This window comes from Rana temporaria, chromosome 5 (assembly GCF_905171775.1).
Source record: "Rana temporaria chromosome 5, aRanTem1.1, whole genome shotgun sequence".
NCBI lineage: Eukaryota > Metazoa > Chordata > Amphibia > Anura > Ranidae > Rana > Rana temporaria.
The window spans coordinates 235665553-235686427 of record NC_053493.1 but is presented as its reverse complement, the minus strand read 5'-3'; the positions used below and the strand labels follow the sequence as shown (position 1 = coordinate 235686427).

Below are 20875 nucleotides of genomic sequence, written 5' to 3'. Positions count from 1 at the left end.
GCCCAAAGGTATGTCATATGACGTGCTGGACTTTGAGTAGAGATATCTGAACAATGCTTGCAGTTACAGGCATCATTCAAATATCATCTTTTTCAGCCGAAGATTCTGTGCACCGTAAGAACAGTCATAGCAGCAGTTCACCCTCCGTTGCTTCTACCGGCTCGCCCGTGCGATCGGCGAGCCAGAGAACAAATTAGTCTGCGCCAGAAGTTGAGCATAGAGATTTCTGGTGACCAGATGGTCCCCAGTCATCTCTATGACCCTTGGAGGCCTGGGCATGATGTTATGACATCACGTCCAGGGAGTAGCGTTACTAGGGAGCGGGCCGCACCTAGGTGACACCCGACAGAAGGGCGACACCACCAAAACTGTCCTGATGATCCGCGCCTCTCGCTGTGTCCCTCAGTGGGAAGGAGAAGGGAGGAGGCATCGTTGGCAGGATCAGCCCAGATGCCTGCTAGCACCTGTGTTTAGCCCCTCCGCCAGAGGCGTCCCTAGGGGGGGGCCCTGACCCCCCCCCCCCCCCAACATCATGCTGTGCCCCACCATGTGCCCCCCAAAAAAATTTTTTTAGCAATTTTTGTATTTTGCTCCCCGAGAGGGAGAGCGTCCCCAGTCAGCTCTGCGGGGGAATTCCCCCCTCCCTCTGCTCGCCGACACTGCATAATGCGAGCGCTCACACAACCAGATATTCTAGCCTGGACCGTGTTTAAGTGTGTGCACTGCAGACTGCAGTACACTGTAATCACTGAACTACATTATCTCCATCCCTTCTCTCCCCCTCCATCTGTCTCCCTCCCCCTCTCCTGTTCTTTCAACACATTCACAATTTACTTTCACTTTCAGTTAGGCAGATAATATACGGTGCAAATTTCTTTCCTGCATCCACAGATTGCAGGAAAGAAACTTGCATGATTCCCCCATCAACAGACAGTGGTGACAGGGGAATATCCCTCCTGCCCAGCAATTATATTCTCCCGACAAATAGTGATTATCACCAGTGGCTATACAGCAACCACTAGTGATAATTATAAGAGAATCTGCTCATTAATGGTTCAAAACTCAGCCAGTTTCTGCTGAACCAGCTGAGATTTAAACTGTCTATGGCTGGTCTTAGCTCTTAGGCAGCCCATACATTGATTAGCACTGTGGAGTGTCTGCTTCCTGGCGTGATCGGGCATGTGGGATTTCAAACACACCCGAGCCTATCTCTATTTGTTGTAGACAGTTGAGCTCCCTGCAGGTTGCTTAGCAGCAGTGGACCCTTCTCTGACATGCTGATCGGGATGCAATCCAGGTGATGCTCTTAGTCGAATCCTAGTCATAAATATCAGTGATTTTATTGATCAAAGCCCACACTTTACAGGCATAGAGCCCACATGGCTGCTGATCATACGGTTGATTATATTTATGTGGTTGTACTCTTGATGCTAATAAATACTGCGTTTATTAGATCTGACTGGGAGCATCACCTGGATCACATGCCGACCAGCATGTCAACAGAGAAGGTTATACAGCATTACTGCTGCTAGGTGACCAGCTGGGGGCTCGGCCCTCTATAACCAATAGTGCCAGCCTTCCCCTGCATGCACCCATAATGTCACCAGCACTAGGTCCTAATAGACTGCCGCCGCTGCCAAGGAGACAGATGCCAGACCAGCGCTGTAAATAGCAGGGACAGGACAGCTGGGGATCCCCACTGTGGCAGAACACCAGGGCCCGGTGGCAAGACAACCTTTGCAACCCTGATAGTTCTCCCACTGCTTTGGACCCTTATATTTTCTGGTGTGCTGGTGACATATATCTCTTGTTTTCTGCCACCCTGGGGGGCCCCAGTATAGTAGGAAGAGCTCACTGCAGAACATGTGAAAGGGCCCATAGTGGGATCGTAGTAAAGGGCCCCAGGATATATATAGTTGGCCCCCCTACTTTTGTCCCTGTCCCCCCATGTGCCCCCCTAAATATGAAAGCTGGAGACGCCACTGCCCTCCGCCCATCCCAGCCCACGCAAGTGCAGAATCAATCGGACACTGTCACTTACAAAAGACAAGACACATAAGAGTCCTGAGCCCTGCAAACGCTAACAGTTTTTTGTTAGCGATTGAAGCAGGCTCTGACAACCAGGTGCTCTTTTTGCCAGCAAGTCACACTAGTTGTACCTGTAAATTTAGGAGGCCACAATGTCCAATCGGAGGTACACTAGTGAAGAGGCCTACACCTTTCTGAGCATGACAGTTGAGAGCGAAGAGGAAGTCACCCATCTGTCAGATTCAGGCTCAGAATACGAATCAGTAGACAGCAGCGGCACCCTGACAGATAGCAGGGACCACTACTCTGTCGTCAGAGCCAAGGTCAGACGTAGATAACCCGTTGTTCTGTTGGTGAGGTGCAAGAACCGCAGGGCTCTAGTATGGAGCAGAGAGCCAATACTAGTGCCGCTCATCCTTCTGGTGAACTGGCAAGCACCAGCGACCTAGTACATCCTGGTCGTACAAGCCCATAGTGTCCTTCCCGCTGCATTTGCTAATCCCAATTGGGAGCCCACCACTTCTGCAGCACCCGTACTTCCTCCATTCACCAGCCAACCCGGAATTCGGGTGAAAACAGTTGGTTTTACGCCACTTGATTTTTCTTGGCAGTTTTTCCACACAAGATCTATTGTGGACCAAAGAAATTTGTATGCTGGTCAATACATTGACCCTTGCCAGAGATTGGAGACCTATTACGGTTCCCGAATTTAAGACCTTTCTGGGCCTATCCCTCCTCATGGGCATAGTTAAAAAAAAAAAGTTGCAGTCATATTGGTCCACTGACCCAATTCACAATACGTCCCGTGTTCTCTGCCTCCATGGCCAGGACACAATACGAGCAGATCTTACGGTTCATGCATTTTAATGACAATGAACCGTCGTCCTCTGGATGACCCTGAATTTGATCTGCCCCCCCGTAAACCACTTCAACCAACAATTTGCAGCCAGGCCTCTGATGCCTCTGATGAAGTCACGTGTCGTGACGTAACGCGTAAGGCGCATCTAGACGTAACCGGAAGTGACGCGGCATCCCGTCCGCACCGTCGCTGTTTGACACTTCGCGTTGTTTCATTTTAATTTTAAGTTTTCATGCTTAGCAATTTTATTAAATTTTGGAAGTCTATTAAAATTCCGTTTGGAAATACTTTACTATTGGAGCCCTTCTTTTCTTTCAACCACCTGTGATTGTTTGGATACGGAGCGGCCATTTTGGTGAAGCCTGGAACTGCACACAGAGAGAAGGACACGCTTCTGGAGAGAGTCCACTGGACTGCAGTCGTCCATCCGAGAAGGGAGAAGTTTGAATACATTCCATCTGAGGATTTCTATGCTGTTTTCCCACGTGAGGGAGGTAAGCGCTCTGTGAGCCCAGCTGTCGTGTGAAATTTTTACAGCACAGTTAACTGGATATATTTCATCGCTGCCAGCTTCCATACACGGATTATTTTATTGTTGTCACTTGGGACACTTTGTTTATCTTATTTTGGGACACTTCATTGTATTCAATACCCCTGATTGCACACCTCAGTTGCCACAATTAATTAGTGGTGATTGGTTTTTTTTTGCGTTATTTCCTCATTTAGAGGATCTTATATTTTATTCTTAGCGTTCACATATTTGATGTGTTATATGCAATATTCCATTTATCTTTGCGCTCATCATTCACTTTATTCAGGCTATACATATAGTTTTATGGTTTACGAGGTAAAAGATAGTCACGTGGAGCCCAAGAACTGGCCAAACTACATAGGGAGCGCTGGCAAGATTGTGTGCGACTTGTTATCACCCTTATTCGGAAAGGGGTACCACTTGCACGTGGACAATTATTACACGAGCATGCCACTTTTTAGTCACTTGTTTGATCATGGAACTGGCACATGTGGCACCGTGCAATCTAATCGCCAGGGGTTACCCCAGCAGCTTGTAGAATCTCGACTTAGACTAGGGGAGAGAGCATGCTTGAATTGTACTAATTTGCTCGCAGTGAAGTGGAGGGAACTATGTTTTATCAGGTTTAAATTGCAGGTATGTAATTCTTTTATACTTTACTGTGTTTTATCGTTAACCATTATTTTCTTTGTAGGTACGCCATTCAGCTGCAGCAGCAATTTATTTATCTTGACAGCGTTTGTTCTTACAATATGTAAATCAGCTACTCCAGTGCTGTAGGAAGTGATTACACCACCACAGTTCAAAAAAAAAAAAAAAAAAAAAAAAAAAACTTTTTTTTTTTATTTATTTTTTTAGTTAATTTTTTATTGTTACCATTGTTTGCTTTCAGGTACAGCATTATCCATGGTTTTCTCTGGCTCTCCTGTCCCACCTGGGAACCTAATAATGCAGCCGGTGGTTCTGCTAGCTGACCATAGAGCCGATAGGAGACCAGAATGGCTTTAATCGTCTATATGACCTAAGAAACCAGAAGCTACGAGCATTTCACACACAAAAGGCAAACGCAAGCGTTGGTCATATGTAAACAGCAATTGCACCATGCATGCGAGGTATCACCATGAACGTCAGATCGAGGGCAGTAATTTTAGCAGTAGGCTTCCTCCTTAAATCTAAAGTGGTAACCTGTAAAGGCTTTTAAAAAAAAAAATCTATGTAGTTTGTCACCGCTGCATGGTTGTGCGCAATTTTAAAGCATGTCCTGTTTGGTATCTATGTACTTGGTATAAGATCATCGTTTAGATTTTACCAAACATTTGGGCAATATAGTGTGTGTAATGCATTAAAATTGCATTTGAAAAAAATAAATAAAATCGCTGCACATGTCCGCATGGCTCAGAGGATGGCTGCCTGAGCCGAGAGCTCCGCTCCAGGTGTGTACAGTGGCGCCCACAGAAGCCATCGGTTTAACCCCAAACTTGATGAGCAGGTAGATAATCAATCTGGGAATACCCCTCTAAGCTGTTTTTTTTTCATTTTAAAAAGACTTTAAAAACGTAATTTCAATCCGTTGTCACGGACAAAAAATTTCAGATGGCCGCCACAGCACGGCATAAAGCCTCCAGTGAACTTTGCCTCACAGAAAATAGACATGTAATCACCTCAGCGGCTCAAAATTTCACCTCAGAAACCCAGGCAGGACCCCCACAAATCTCCACTGAACCTCTTATCAGCTACTCAGTATCTGGCTCTTCCTACATATCAAATTCTGTCAGAAACTTGCCTCAGAGACCAGGATTTTCAAATGGAGGACCTATTCCAGAAATGTTCAGAACTTCTGGATAGGGGACTGGCTCAAACAGCGGCAAAAATAACTGGTAGGGTTGTCCTGATACTAGCATTTGCTTGAGTACTTGTACTCGGGCAAATGCTCCCGATGCTTCACCCGATACTTGTCGGCGGTGATCAGTGTGTGGGGAAGTTACAAGCACCGATCACCACTGTATAGATTTAAAAGTAATTTCTCCGCTTCTCTCTCCCCCCTCCCCCGCACGCGGCGTTTAGCTGCTTTAAAATCATCGGTGCTTGTAACTCCCCCACACACGATCACCACTGACTGTCCCGTATACTCCTCCAGCCCCCCTCCGTTCTGCCATCTCCATGTCCCCCTCCACGCTGCTATGTCCCTTCGTGTCCCCCTCCTTGCTACTCTCTCCCTCTGTGCTGCCATCTCCATCCGTGTCCCCCTCTGTGCTGCTCTCTCTTTGTGCTGCTGTCCCCCTCCGTGCTGCCATCTCCATCCGTGCTCCTCCTCCTCCTCTACCCCCTCGAACTGTCAGGATGGAGAGCGGAAGTAAGAAAAGAATCGGTATCGGCGAGTACTTGAAAAAAAAAAAAAAGTATCGGTACTTGTACTCGGTCTTAAAAAAGTGGTATCGGGACTAGGGCCGAAACAACTAATCGATTATGAAATTAATCGATTACCATTTTCATAATCGATTAATCGGCCAGTAACATAATGGGGTTAAAAAAAAAAAGCCCTTTATAGTACAAAAAGAGCAAATTGCTACTGTAAATATTACTTTCACTGTCCCACAGTAAAAAATGAACCCCTTTGCAGTAGCGATTATTTGCTCTTTTTGTACTAATTTTAGTTTTTTTAACCCCATTATGTTACTAAACATCTCAGGCCTGGGTCACACCTCTGTGCTTTTTGCAGAAACACACTATGTTGATTTACATGGTTTCATATCCATGATTTTTTGAGCTGCTGTGTATTTGGAAAGGGCAGGGACTTTTTTATTTTATTTTTAAACGCAAAACTGTGCCATTTTGGTTTCAATACACAATATACTTCAATGGAGAAGCTGCAGAAAAACATTTTTTGTGGCAATTTGTGTTTTCTAATCTGCCCAACAACAAATTGGCCAAAAAAAAAAAAATGCAAATCGCAACAATTTTTTTTTTTTTTTAAGGTTATTAACCGATCAAAACAATAATCGGCCAACTAATCGATTATGAAAATAATCGTTAACTTGCAGCTAGGGTTGTCCAGATACCGATACTAGTATCGGTATCGGGACCGATACCGAGTATTTGCGGGAGTACTCGTACTCGTGCAAATGCTCCCGATACCTAAATAGAATACTTTTTTTTGTATTTATCAACATGTTCTATGAAAAATTCTTTGAGTTGAGTTTTTTTACTACTGCGTGAGAAGCAAATAAAACATTTTTATTCATTTTTACTCATTTTTATTATTTTATAATGTCTTGAGTTAGAGTTCTTCATAATTCTAAAGAAAATATCCTTAGTCTGTATTGTGGTTTGAAAACTGTCACATGACATTTAAAAAAAGTATCGGTATTCGGTATCGGCGACTACATGAAAAAAAGTATCGGTACTTGTACTCGGTCCTAAAAAAGTGGTATCGGGACAACCCTACTTGCAGCCCTATCGGGACAACCCTAATAACTGGGGACCTGAAAACTGAAATTTAGGAGCAAGGATAGACACAATAGAACATAAACTGGAGGAAACAGTTTCCTTTCTAATCAACATTCCAAACATTTATCCACAGTCCAGGAGCAACTTGATTATGCCATCTCCAGAATTGATGAACAGGTCCCGCAGGTACAATATTAGAATCAAGAGGGTTACCTGAAACTGCTCTCCTCAGCAGTCCAGGAACTAATCAAAGCAATGCTACCTAATGTTCCCCAACACCGCCTTGAACTAGACAAGGCCTAGACAGGGCCCACAGAGCCTTTGGACCACCCAGAAAAGATGGAAAACCCAGAGACATTACAGAATAATAATAATGTATTTTCGCAATAAAGTCTAAAGAACTAGAACCCCTAACTGGACTTTTAAGGCACTTGTGGTAAACAAATTATGTGTGAAAAGAAGTGTATCTTTATATAATATTTATTAGAAGAGTCAAAACAAATAATTCAATAAAAATCAACATGATCGGAGGTAGACACAAAGTATTTGTACACATAAATTCAGAGTTACAGCATTGCGTTGTATAGTGTGGTTCTCTAAATTGTCCAGACGTTTCTGAGAGATGTCTCTCTTTCTTCAGGGGTGTAATGGAGAGTCACACATTACTCTATAATATGTATAGAAAATGGTCAGTATAAGCCATATAATATATAGAAAAATTATTTTTGTAATGGACTTGTAATACTTACAGCTAAACGAACTGTGTCATGTACAGGTCTTTCTGATCATGTAATTAAAAACACGAGCTGACTGCTGGTCCAGATCTATTGGTGTGGTTGGTTGTGTAGGGGGATGGTGTTACGAATCACCTGGTACCTAGCCATGTTAACCCTCAAAAGGAGAAGTGCTGCTGGAGCCAGTAAATTTATTATTCTGTAAAGGAAGGTCATAAAACAGACCAGATCTGCCTCCAAGTTTTATGCCAGTGACACCCTATCCAGTTATTCGCAGATCTCTCTCCCTCCACAATTAGGAAGAGCACTAAAACCATTATTACTAGTCTTGACGCAGAAAGAAATCAAATATAGATGGACTTTCCTTTTTGCAGTCAAGTTTTCTGTCAACGGAAAATCATACTCCTTCGCTAACCTTCAGGAGGGAGAACGCATATTACTACGACTCAATCTCATCTCACAAGAGGCTGAAATGGATACCTCCTCAACCGGCACCGGTTCAACCAAGAGACCCACTCCAACAAGATCTCAATCTCCCCTTTGGAACAAAGGAAAGATGAAGAAAATCAAAGACAGCGGTCCCACCTGACTTCATTCTCTTTCTACACCACCATTTTCCTATCTCAGACCTGTCTGAACACTATTAAGGGATCCTTCTTCCCCGGGGTGTTTCCTTACAGTTTTTCAAACTTTCATGGACTTACCTAAAATGTATTTATTATTATCATCATCATATTTTATTTAATATTATTCATTTTTTTTTTTTTTACTCAAATGTTTTGCTGTGCTAAATTTAGCAATTTTTTTTATGATATGGGCATCCTGTGCAGGGGGTGGTTTACATGTGCCTCCACCTACCCCTTAGAAACCCATGGGCCTCTGAGGGATAGGTTGTCTGATCACCACGGGTCAGACTACTTTCTGTTCTAGTTTTGAGGTTTCAGGGGGTGTCTCCCCTCCTGAACCCTGGTTCTACATGTTAGGAGATTTTTCCTCATCTTTCATTCTTTCCTCTCTTTACTCTGTTATTTTATTCTTACCTAAATGCCTAACCTTCTCGTATTTCACAGAACTTTGTGTACCTGATCTGCAGATGGATATCTTATTCCCCTACTACTGGTTGGGAAAAATTCCTTAAAGGCCTCGGATTAGAAGACTACTAGGGATGAGTGGGGACGTTGAAAGCGTGTATGCCTCCCTGGCCCTCATGGCTAGCTCACAAACCCATCTTAAAAATAGCTTTCCACAATGTCCAAGATTTGAATTCCCCAAACGAAGAAAAATGTAGGATGTCCAAGAGACACACTTTCATATACGGTATAGTGCCAAATACTTACACCCATATTTCCCCCCTATTTCACCTAGCTAATGCAAAAAATAAAACCAAGGGGGTATCCATTATTTTTTCAAAGTCCTGCAAATTTGAAAAATCCTTTGAATATAGCAATCCCGAAAGGAGAATTTTATTAATACAAGACACAATAGAAGGACACCTGTATTCCCTAATTTCTTATTATGCCCCCAACAGGGGGTCAAGCTGCCTTTTTTTAGGACTATGATGAATACTCTAAGCCCTATGTTAACATTAACAGGCACAGTAATATTTGGTGGGAGATTCTAACGCAGATATCGATCAGGCTCTTGACAAATCCCAACCCCCCAAAAGACCAAATTACTCATCCAACCAAAGAAAGCCACAAAATTGCCAGAATAATTTCGGCCCATAATCTTATTGATACTTGGAGGGAATTAAATCCTTCTAAAAAAGGGACTTCACGCATTACTCACATCCTCACAACACTTATACTAGAATAGACCATATTCTTACTCCTACACACTTACTGCCTTTTATAGTTAGTGTGCACATCAAAGACACCGCCCTCTCCAATCACTCAATAGTAATGATATCTATCTATTCTAACATTCTAGGTAGGAAACAGGGTCAATGGAAATTCAATGAGTCCATTCTGCCAAGTCCGGCTTCAATTGAAACAATAAATAAGGCTTAAGACTTAAGGAATATTTTTCTCTCAATGACACAGGTGATATCTCAATCAAAGTGCTTTGGGCTGCCCAGAAGGCTTAGGTTAAAGGTAAAATTATCCAAATTTCTACCTAAACCAAACAGGATCGTAGGGCTGACATAGAGCGCTTGGAAATGTAATATGCAGCCAAACGAGCTAGTCATAAAAGGGATCCCATAGCCCTAATAGATAGAGCTAGACTGGATCTTAATCTTGCTCTCACTACACAAGCAGAAAAGGCAATTCGATGGAGCGGTAATAAATTCTATACACATGCAAACAAAATGGGATTTTTACTCGCTGCAAAACTCTCTCCCAGAATCAGAACTCATACTATGCCTAAAAATCAGGATATCCGGTCAACCCCCTACAGCCAATCCGGTCAAAATCCTAGAGGCATTCCATGATTTCTACTCTGACCTGTATAATTCTCAGCCTGACAAAAACTAAATAGCTAGGTACTTGGATGACCTCCCCATCCCAACAGTAAAAAACAACACCCACAAAAATTTACTTGAATATGCTTTTACGGTGGAGAAGGTTAGGGAGGTCATTAGAGGCCTTAAAAAAAGGGTCAGCTCCGGGCCTGACTGATTATCTATCCCCCATTATAAGGCCTTTGTAGACATCTTAGCACCCTATTTGACCATTTTTTTTTAACGCTAAAACACAGGGAGTCCCCTTGGACACGCACCTTGACACCTGTGTGCACAAATCCTTAAAGGGGTTGTAAATCCTCAAGGTTTTGCAAGGTTTATGAGTGGCTCAAGAAGAAGTACATTAAGGTCATGAACTGGCCTAGGGCCAGTCTCCAGACCCTAATCCTATAGAAAACTTATGGAGGGAGCTGAAACCGAGTTGCCAAGCGACAGCCAAGAAGGATTTAGAGAAGATCTGTAAAGAAGAGTGGACCAAAATCCTTCCTGCGATGTGTGCAAACCTGATAACCAACTACAAGAAACATCTTACCTCTGTGCTTGCCAACAAGGGTTTTTCCACCAAGTACTAAGTCGTGTTTTGCTTGGGGGATCAAATACTTATGTTACTCACTGAACTGCAACTCAATTTAGAATATTTGTATTGCGTTTCTTCTGGATTTTTGGTTGATATTCTGTCTCTATCATTTAACCACTAGGGGTCCACAGTATAGCAGAATGACAGCTACAGCGCGGACCCCAATTGCCGGGAGGACGCCAATAGACGTCCTCCCCTTCACGCGCGCTGTGATCACCCCGAGTCACTGAGACTCGGGTGATCACAGATCCGAGAAAGGGGCCAATCCCAGCCCCTTACCACGTGATGTAAACAAAAGGAGAAAAAAAAAAAACAGATCACCGTCTTATGTGTAAGGGACATCGGTCCCGAAGAGGAAGAGGCAATTCTGCCTCATCTGTGCCAACAGTACCCCTGCCAGTGCCCACAGTGCCACCTATCAATGCCCACAAGTGGTGACAATCAGTGCCACTTACCAGTGCCGATCAGTGTGCCCATTATTGCCACCCATCAGTGCACATCACTGCCACCCATCAGTGGCACCCATTAGTGCAACTTCTCAGTGCCCACCAGTGCAGCCTCATCAGCGTACATCAATGAAGGAGAAAAATTACCTGTGTGCAAAATGTTAAAATATATATATATTTTTTTTTAATTCAGTATTTTAATTTTTTTTTAACAAAAAATAAAAACCGCAGAGGTGCTCAAAAACAACCAAAAGAAATCTCCATTTGTGGGAAAATAATGATAAAAAAATGTCATTTGGGTACAGTGTTGTATGACCGCGCAATTGTCATTCAAAGTGCATCAGCGCTGAAAATTGGTCTGGGCAGGAAGGGGGTTAAATTGCTCAGTAAGCAAGTGGTTAAAATACATCTATGATAAAAAATGATAGACCTTTCCTTTCTAAGTGGGAAAACGTACAAAATTTGCAGGGGATCAAATAAAATTATGTTCCCCACTAAGTACCGTAAAAAATAAAATATTTTCTGCCCAATCCAGTCATGAGATCTGGTCCCCCTGTATTAGCCAGCAGTGGCTGCATGGAAGAGGAGAGAGCACCGACAATGGATTGAAGCCTAGAGAAGATCGTGTGACTGGAGTGGCCTTAAAAGAAGTATACAATATATCTTTCTTATACAGGCTAGTCAGCATACAGTAGGTGTCAGAAGTGAGGAAGGAACATTTGAAAGATTAGATTTAGTCTAGAATTCTACTTTATGGGACAGTTCACACTGGAATGCTCATGCTCCAAGCAGTCGCTTGCATTCCAGTTTTGACAGCCCACTGAAGAAATGATCTTGTTACCATAAAAAAAAAAAAAAAAGTTTATGTATACTTCCCAAATCACTTTTGCATATAGAACAGGGGTGGTTGTGTGAACGAAGCCTAAGGCCTCTGAAAGAAGCTTTAGTTTATCAAATATGCATAAGCACTGCTCTAAGAGCAGCATTCAGGCGCATAAGAAAATGCCCCAAACCTGTATTCAGAGAGGAGTTTTCCAGCCTAATTTACGCACGTGCATAAGCGCAGCTAAACACACCTAAACATGCAAGCCTAAAATTCTAGTAGCTATATTAAATGAATATATTTTAGCCCATATAATCAGTCTACACTCATGAGCGTGAAAATACGAAAAAAATTTCTGCCAACTTATGGCAGTAGATTTGGTGCATTTTTTCCATGTGCATGAGGACTTACAGTAAACCCTTTTTATAGAAAACTATTTTTAGGCGCCATACGAATCTAGGTCTTTCGGGTCGCATCTAATCCACATGAAATTTGCATCAGCGTGAACCATTCACACCTGGGCATTTTGGTATTGCGGCAAAATTGCTGCGATTCTGCCCCCAATCCCAAAACACTCTACAATCGCAAAAAGCAGGTTCAAGTGCCATTGTTTTCAATGGCAACACAAAACGCAGTGTGGTTCTGCAACAATTGTTGATATTTTCTGCACGATAAATCACGCATGTAAAGTTTGTCGCCCAAAAAGGAACAGGAGCTTGTTTTGGGAGACAAACTTTTACGCAATGTAATCTGCCACTTTTGCAATGCGACAATCACAGCAAAACGTCTGTGTTTGAAATTAATGGCACCTGAACTTGTGTTCCTCAGTTGTAGTGCGTTTTGAGATTGTGGGTAGAATTACAACGATTCTACTACGATCCCAAAATGTCCAAGTGTGAATGGAGCCTCTCGGAGTGGACACCAGAGCTTAATTTTGCTGCTTAGCAGCATGCACTTATACCAAGCACCCAAGTGCTTCCTTGTGTGAGGGTAACCTGATGAAATAATTTTTTTTCCCCCCTTCTTATTGGGGCCAGTGCCTCATTTTCTCACTCAGCAGATGCACTTCTGCTGAGTGTTAAGCGAGTCCTACACTCCCCTTTCTATACTGTTGAAATATACATGCAGTTTACATTAGAACACCACGGTTAGGTGTGTTTTTGCTCTACACATGTAGGGCAGCCCATTAAAATTAATATTCTGCTCTCCACAAGACAAATATGTCAAAAGTAGCTTTTTGCACCCTGAGCTTCTCACATTTTAATGCGTTTGTCCACACAGAAAAATGTTAAAGAATGGCACCACATGTGCGACATTTTTTTTGGAAACATGTACAACAACACGTGAATTTGCAAGAGTTTACAAAATTTCCAGGTGTAAAAGGGGCCTTGTGTACAGTGGCAGTTCGCAAGCATAAAATTCTGTCCTTTTTAGCAGGGCTGGAAGTTGCCACTTGTGCCTTCCTGATGCTTGAAAATGCCAGGATTTGATGCTCAGGCCACACCAGTCACAAGCCTCACCCAAAAGGGTATGTTCCACTTGTTTGCACGTCCCCCCCCCCCCATCCAATGGCACTTTTTGGTGGGGGAGATGACAGTTTTACCTGGTTTTGACAGGTACTCGCTCCCGGTCAAATGCGTAGCGACAGTCTGAGCTGAAAGTCACCACCCCCCTTGCAGCCTTCTTCTGAGCATTAAGAGAGTGTGACATTTCCCTTTTCAGACGAGCACACAATCGGTGTTCGTCACACTGCAAGGTCTCTCCCCTCCCGGCTGGAGACAGGGAGCCGAGTAGGGGATAAACAGCACAATGTTAAACCTTAGTTAAATATGGGTTTGGTTAAAATGATTTATTTTTTTAATCAGAAGAAGTAGATAGCCATGAGGGACGAGAAGATTGGGACTCCGATGTAGTCCCTTGAACAAGTAGTTAAAAAAAAAAAAAAAAAAGTTCACACCACTGAAACAATGATTTTGCACAAAGCAGCCCTGAACTTCCTCAACTCATGTCCTCTGCCAACACTCCTGGCTCCTTCTCCCCATTGGGTGCCCACCATAGCAAGACGCCATAGACACACACAGCATTGCTCTGCCTCTCCCACCGCTCCCTCGTCACTGGCTGTTACTAACAGCAGCAGAAGCCAATGGTTTAAAACACATCCAATTTGCATATATGTGAACTGAGCCTTACATAGCTATAGCTGCAAAAGGGGCCAGTAATTGAGCAGGACTTACATTTTCTGACTAAAAATAACAAACATGTTATACTTACCTGCTCTGCTCTGTAGTAGATTTGAACAAAGCAGCCCAGATCCTCCACTTTTCGGGTCCCTCTTCTGTGCCCCTAGCCCCTCCCTCCTGTTGAATGCCCCCACAGCAAGCAGCTTGTAATGGGGGCACCCGAGCCACAGCTCCCTGTGTCCATTCATGACACAGGACACTGCTGGGCTTTGTAGGCCCATGTGTGGCCAGGATGAGGCTTATGCCTAGTTCACACGATCAGAAAATCGGATGACAAATGCCACTTTCGAAATGATTGTACGATAAAATAAATTAGTGCACAGCTTTCGACAGTCCATCGTGACAGTTCATCCAAAAAGGGACAGGCAGGAAAATTTCTCTTGTACGATTTTTGTTTAACCACTTGCCAATTTTCAACTTTCAGCGCTGTTGCACTTTGAATGACAATTGCGCAGTCACGCAACACTGTACCCAAAATTACATTTTTATCTTTTTTTCCCAGACAGATGGAGCTTTCTTTTGGTGGTATTTAATCACCACTGGGTTATTTTTTGCTAAACAAACAAATGGAAAAAAAAAAAAAAGACCAAATAAATAATAATAATAATAATAAAAAAAAAAAACACACCACACAAAAACTTTTTTCTTAGTTTCGGTTATAACATTTTGCAAACAGGTCGTTTTTTTTTCCTTCACTGATGTGGCTGCACTGATGGGCATTTGACAGCTTTCACAGATAGGCAGCACCGATCATCAGTGCCCTGATGATCAGTGTAGATGTCCCCTTTCACACATGCTGGTTACTGGCTTTACTCTCCTCACAATGTGACAGTGTGAGGAAAGGAATGCCGATAACCAGCAAGTGTGCTAACATCGTGATTGGACACGGCTGATCATGTGGTAGAGAGCTGCTGTGACTGTCCCTTTGCCCCAATCTGATCAGCTGTGTCGGAAGGACATAGTGCACAATCCATGTCCAGTCAAATGCCTAAAAGGAAGGGGTCCTGCGTGGCTCTGAAACATTGTACTATCATGTTTTGTGATGTAAAAAATGTTTAGATTAAATTGATGATCTTTGGTGTGCCATTGGCTCTCGCAGCTGTCTAAGTCAGTTAGCCAATCAGGATAGAGCGGGGGCATGGCCAAATGGCAGCACCGTGTCTGAATGGAAACAAGGAGCTGCAGCTCGGCTGTCCCCATAGCAAGTTGCTTGCTGTAGGGGCACTTAACAGGGTGGAGAGGCCAGGAGCAGCGAAGAGGGAACAGAGAAGAAGGAGGATATGGGCTAATCCACTGCACAGAGCAGGCAAGTATGACATGACATGTTTGTAATTTATATAGGAAAAAAAAAACAAGACTTCACAATCACTTTAACAGATGAGTATGTGGGTCATGTGTAGCTCTGATCACGTGTACTATTACAGAAGCCATTATGGTGCACGGTGTGAGAAGGGAGTTCAGCCCATGGCAGCTCCGATCACATGTGCTATGACAGGAGCTGGTGTTGTGTACGGTCTGTGTGTGCAGCCCATGGCAACTCCGATCACGTGTGCTATGACAGGAGAGGGTATGGTGTACGGTAGAGGTAGACCAATATCAAAATTAGGCTGATATTTTACACTGACCGCCGTTCCTTCTCCATACTCAGCGGCTCTGGCAGAAGAGTGACTGTCAGTTCGATGTTGGGGGGCTGGGCGGGACCCCACCAGCTATATTACACCAGCCAATGGGATGGTATCTGGGCGGGCTGCTACATGTATGTGTCCCCGCCCCCTTTCTAAAGCAGCCCAATTATTGGCTGGTGTAATTTAGCTGCTGGGTCCCGCCCACCCCTGACATCGAGCTGACAGCCCCTCTCTCTCTCTCTCTCTCCTCTGTTAGTTTCACACAGTTACACTCGGCTTAGTGTAAAACCTGAGAGTGCCACCAGCCAGTGCCAACCACTGCCACCCACCAGTGCCTACCAGTGCCACCTGCCAGTGCCATCTGTCCCAAACTAGTGCCATCTGTCAGTTCCAAACCAGTGCCACCTGCTAATGCCAATAGTGCCATCTGTCAGTGCCAATAGTGCCATCTGTCATTTCCAAACCAGTGCCACCTGCCAATGCCAACCAGTTCCTGTCAGTGCCATCTGTAAGTTCCAAACCAGTGCCACCTGCCAGTTCCAAACCAGTGACACCTGTACTGAGGATATCAAGTGTGTGCTAGAGTGACAGGAGTAAGCAGGAAGGAGTGTAGTGGGTGAGGTTGTGTTTAAAAAAAAAAAAAAAAAAAAATTGGCCTAAAATATCGGCCACAAAAATCGGCATTATATATTGGCCGCCCCAATTTCTAAATATCGGCCAGAGAAAAACCCATATCGGTCTACCTCTAGTGCACGGTGTGTGCAGCCCATGGCAGCTCTGATCACGTGTACTGTGACAGGAGCCGGTATGGTGTGCGCTGTGTGCAGCCCATGGCAGCTGTGATCACATGTGCTATGACAGGAGCCGGTATTAAGAGGGAGTACAGCCAATGGCAGCTCTGATCACGTGTGCTATGACAGGTGCCGGTATGGTGCACGGTGTCAGGAGGGAGTTCAGCCCATGGCAGTTCCAATCACGTGTGCTATGACAGGAGCCAGTGTGGTGCACGGTTTGTGTGTGCAGCCCATGGCAGCTCTGATCAGGTGTGCTGTGACAGGAGCCGGTATGGTGCATAGTGTGAGGAAGGAGATCAGCCCATGGCAGCTCTGATCAGGTGTGCTGTGACAGGAGCCGGTATGGTGCATAGTGTGAGGAAGGAGATCAGCCCATGGCAGCTCTGATCACATGTGCTATGACAGGAGCCGGTATGGTGCACGGTTTGTGTGTGCAGCCCATGGCAGCTCTGATCAGGTGTGCTGTGACAGGAGCCGGTATGGTGCATAGTGTGAGGAAGGAGATCAGCCCATGACAGCTCTGATCACGTGTACTATGACAGAAGCCGGTATGGTGCACGGTGTAAGGAAAGAGTTCAGCCCATGGCAGCTCTGATCACGTGTGCTATGACAGAAGCCGGTATGTAGAGGGTGCGCAGGGGGGCGCTGAGTGCTCTCCATAGTAACCGTCCCCACCCCCTCCCAATTACCTCCGAGCGGCTCTTCCTGCTCATGGCCTCCCTCAGCTGGTCCAGACGCTCCCGCAGGGTGACTCTCTGGTGGAAGGAGAAGGCTGGGTGGAGGGACGCCATAGTAAACAGCAGCAGTAGTTCCTCCCGAGAAGCCGCTATCTCCGCCGGCTTGCGCTCTCCGTCCTCCCAGCCCCCCAGCAGGCGCTCCATCCCCATTAGGAGGAGGCGGTAGAGGCGGCCGGCCACCTCCCGGTTCTCAGAGCTCAGCAGTGCCAGGTAGACGATAAGCCTGGAGCGGGCGGTACGGTCACTAAGGTCCCCCAGCTCGGGCTCTCCGGTCAGCCCATTAGCTCTGCTCTCACAGTCCCGCAGGTAATGACAGTCCTTCCGGGCCAGGTCCTCCAGACATGAGCCCAAGAAGCGCAGCTCCAGCGGATTACACAAGTCTAACAAGCCGCAGGCGAACTCCAACCTCTGAGCCGGGCCCAGCGACTGTACGAACCACTCGTACACCGACTCCCTCTGGAGCGGCCCGCTAGGACGGGAATACATCCCCAGCTCTTCCTCCTCCTCGTCCTCTTCTTCATCCGACGCCTTGTACGCGCTGCTTTTCCTCGGTAGCAGCTTCATCTTCAGCATTCTCGGCCCGTCCAGCCGAGCAGCATGCAAAGTCTCAGGCCCACAGAGCCGTTGCCATGGTCCGGGAGCTCTCCCCGTCCGGGCTGACTGAGAAGAAGCGGGCGCTGGGCGTGTGAGGGGAGGGACCACAGTCGACTTCCAGAACGCTCGTTCTCTTTCCCCGGGTTCCACAGCTCGAGCCGTGACGTCTCAGCATTGTGACGTCAGCGGCGCTCAGCAAGGGAAAAGCCTGGCTCGTGATTGGCTAAGCGCGGGATCCCCGCCACCTCCTCTCTGAGGAGAGCGCCGTCGGTACTGGGCGACATGTTATACGAAGGATGGATGGCAATTCACGAATAAGCTTAGAGGCACCTGCTCTCTTATCGTACACTTGTATTCTTCACACGGAATCTCCCTCCAAAATGTATAAAAGTGAATACTGAGGCACCATACTGCTTTATATATATATATATATATATATATATATATATATATATATATGAGTTTTGCCTGTTCACGCTTTGATCAGTGGTGTAATTTTTTTTTGTCAACGCAGGGGCACCCCGTCCATTGTCTTCGGGCCCTGGGTACTACTGGATGGGGAGCGGAGGAAGATCACTCTGCCAGGGAAGGCAAGGAGATAGGCAGGTGGCTGGCCAGGATTTGAGCCAAGGCAGAAGAACATGTGAGCGAAGCTGAATGGGCATGCACCCGAAACAGAAGAAATATTCCCTCCGCTCCGACCAGCACATGATCATCAGAAAGGGGCACAGATAATGGGAAAAATACAGCCCCCCTATGCTAGTAGGCACGGCCGAGCAGGGGGTGTAATTCAATTTTTTTTATTTTAATTGCACCGACTTTCTTTGAAATTGCCCCTGCCCCCTATTGAATCCAATCTGGGGACAAAACCAAGGACAGACTTAGTCCGGGGACAGTGTCCTCAATCAGGGGACTGTCCCCTGAAACTGGGGATGTCTGGTCTCCCTACCATAGGTGTGCGCACAGGGGGAGCTGAGTGTGCCTGGGCACACCCTAATCACCCTGTGTGGCGCTGCCTCCTGGCATCCCTCCTCTCCCGCTAGCTGCTGCAGGGATGTTTCAGGATGGATGAATGAACACAGTGAGTGATCTGTACCACAGTAAACCATGTTTACTGTGCTTCAGTTTGTGAATGAACAGGAAGCCGCTCCGCAAAGAGCACTTCCCATTCATTCACTGTCAAGTGCAGCTTAAGCTGCAGCAAAAGGAACTGGGGAAGCTCTGTCCTCAGTCCCTTTCTCTCTGTTTAGACCCTTGATATTTCGCCAAAGCCCCCCAACGGGGCTCCTAATTTTTTATTTATGTAGCGCCCATGTACTTTATATTACTGGCGCTAGTTAAATTTAAGTATAGATCAGAGTATAGTTAGACTCTGATCCTGATTGTTAGTGGCAAATTGCGGTCTCTGTCTCAGCTTGGCTGTGCTGTGAGCCCATTCTGCTGTGCTGGGGTGTTCTTCCAACCCCAGTACTGCAGGTGGCAGCATTGGAGTCAAGGTTTGGGTGCTCTTCCCAGCAGCCAATAACGGGGGTTTGTCCTCGCTGTGCATGCTGGGGAGTGGTATTTATGGGACAGACACCATTGATTCTGGGTCTTCTTCATCCAGTGTGGCACCCACCTTTAGGGTGGCCCTTTACGGCGCTATGGCCTACCTGGCCGGGGCGTGCGTGCCACGCAGTGTTCCTGGTTTCGGGACCATGTTGGCCCAGAGCATCTGAACCAGCGATAGGGATCCAGTGAGCTGCTGGGTTTCCCCTTTTGAAGATCCCAAAGCTGTGTGTTGTTCGGTGGGGAGTCAGTCTGAGGAGCGCCATTGAGAGGCTGGCGGTCCAATAGGGCTTGGGCGGAACCACCAGGGATCACAGGTAGCCGGACACTGCAGGACTAATCACCTGTCAGTCGGTACCTGGGCGACAAGTTGAAGGAGATTCAGACGTAACTCAACCAAGGAGGCATATCTCCAGAAATTCTACCCAGAGGGGCCTGTGGCAGAGGTATCTTCTGAGGCTCATTGCGAGGGGTCTGTGGCAGAGACTTTCTCCCAAGTTCAAGTTCACCAAGGAGGGTCTGTGGCAGAGACTTATTCCTATAATTGTCCGAGTGATACTCCGGCTGCCAGGTCAGTGAGAGAGGCCTGTCCGGGTATACTAAACCCACTCCGGCGGGAGTGGTGAAGAGAAAGAAGTGTTACGTTTGGGAGCAAGACTGTTTCCTATCATTACGCCTGAATCTGCTAATCTTCCTCCTTTCAACTTTACTTTCCTCACCGCAAGTTTTATTGTTTTTACCCGGGTGGGTAAAAAGGAGCACCTGTCGTGGACATTCCTTCTGTTTATGCACATACGCATCACTCGCCCTTAGATTATTTAAAGGAATTGTCGTGTGTTAAAATGTGCCTGGTGAGGAAGAAGTTAACGCTGCTATTAAAGATGGGCGCACGTGCGGCGAAGCCATGTGTGAAGAAAAGAACTCAGGTGAGATGCAGAGCGAGTTTGGCGCCAAAAGACAGAGTGATTGCCCACCCATGAGAGAAGGTCGTGTAGCCATGTCTGTGCCGTCAACGCCATTTGTGAAGCTGCGATCCCCGATGTCTGTGCCAGGAGTCAACGCAATGTCCGTTGCTGCTGGAGTACCCCTGACAGATACCGGAATCCGAATGCAGACCCAGGGGAAGTTCGTCCTGTTTTCCAGCGATATCGTGGAGGCCCTCGGACTGTCCTGCCCCCGCTGTTCGGAGCTGGTCATCGTCTTCTGCCGTTTGCTAGATGCAAGAAGTGCCGAAGCTACCTGTTCCAAGTAGAACCACCGACTGAATCTCCCCAGGAGTACAGGGTGGATTAGATCACCAGGACTGTGACCGCGGAGGAAGAAGCCCCATGGCCGGAACCCTCTCCAACTCCAGTAGTCGCTGATCCGGAGGTGGTGACCGTATCATCCACACTGACTGCCATCGGCTGCAACCCCAACCGTATCGCCAG

At 45.9% G+C, this 20875-nt stretch overlaps 1 protein-coding gene across 1 annotated transcript in view; it reads right to left on the bottom strand.

Annotated features, from left to right (window-relative positions):
• The window catches only part of ZCCHC2 (zinc finger CCHC-type containing 2), a 104959-nt gene extending 86889 nt beyond the window's left edge, over positions 1 to 18070 (bottom strand). The window contains 1 exon segment of the mRNA XM_040353598.1: positions 17256 to 18070. Within this exon segment, the coding sequence (XP_040209532.1) occupies positions 17256 to 17876 (621 nt within the window). The 5' untranslated portion in view covers positions 17877 to 18070.
• Between the last annotated feature and the right edge of the window lie 2805 nt (positions 18071 to 20875).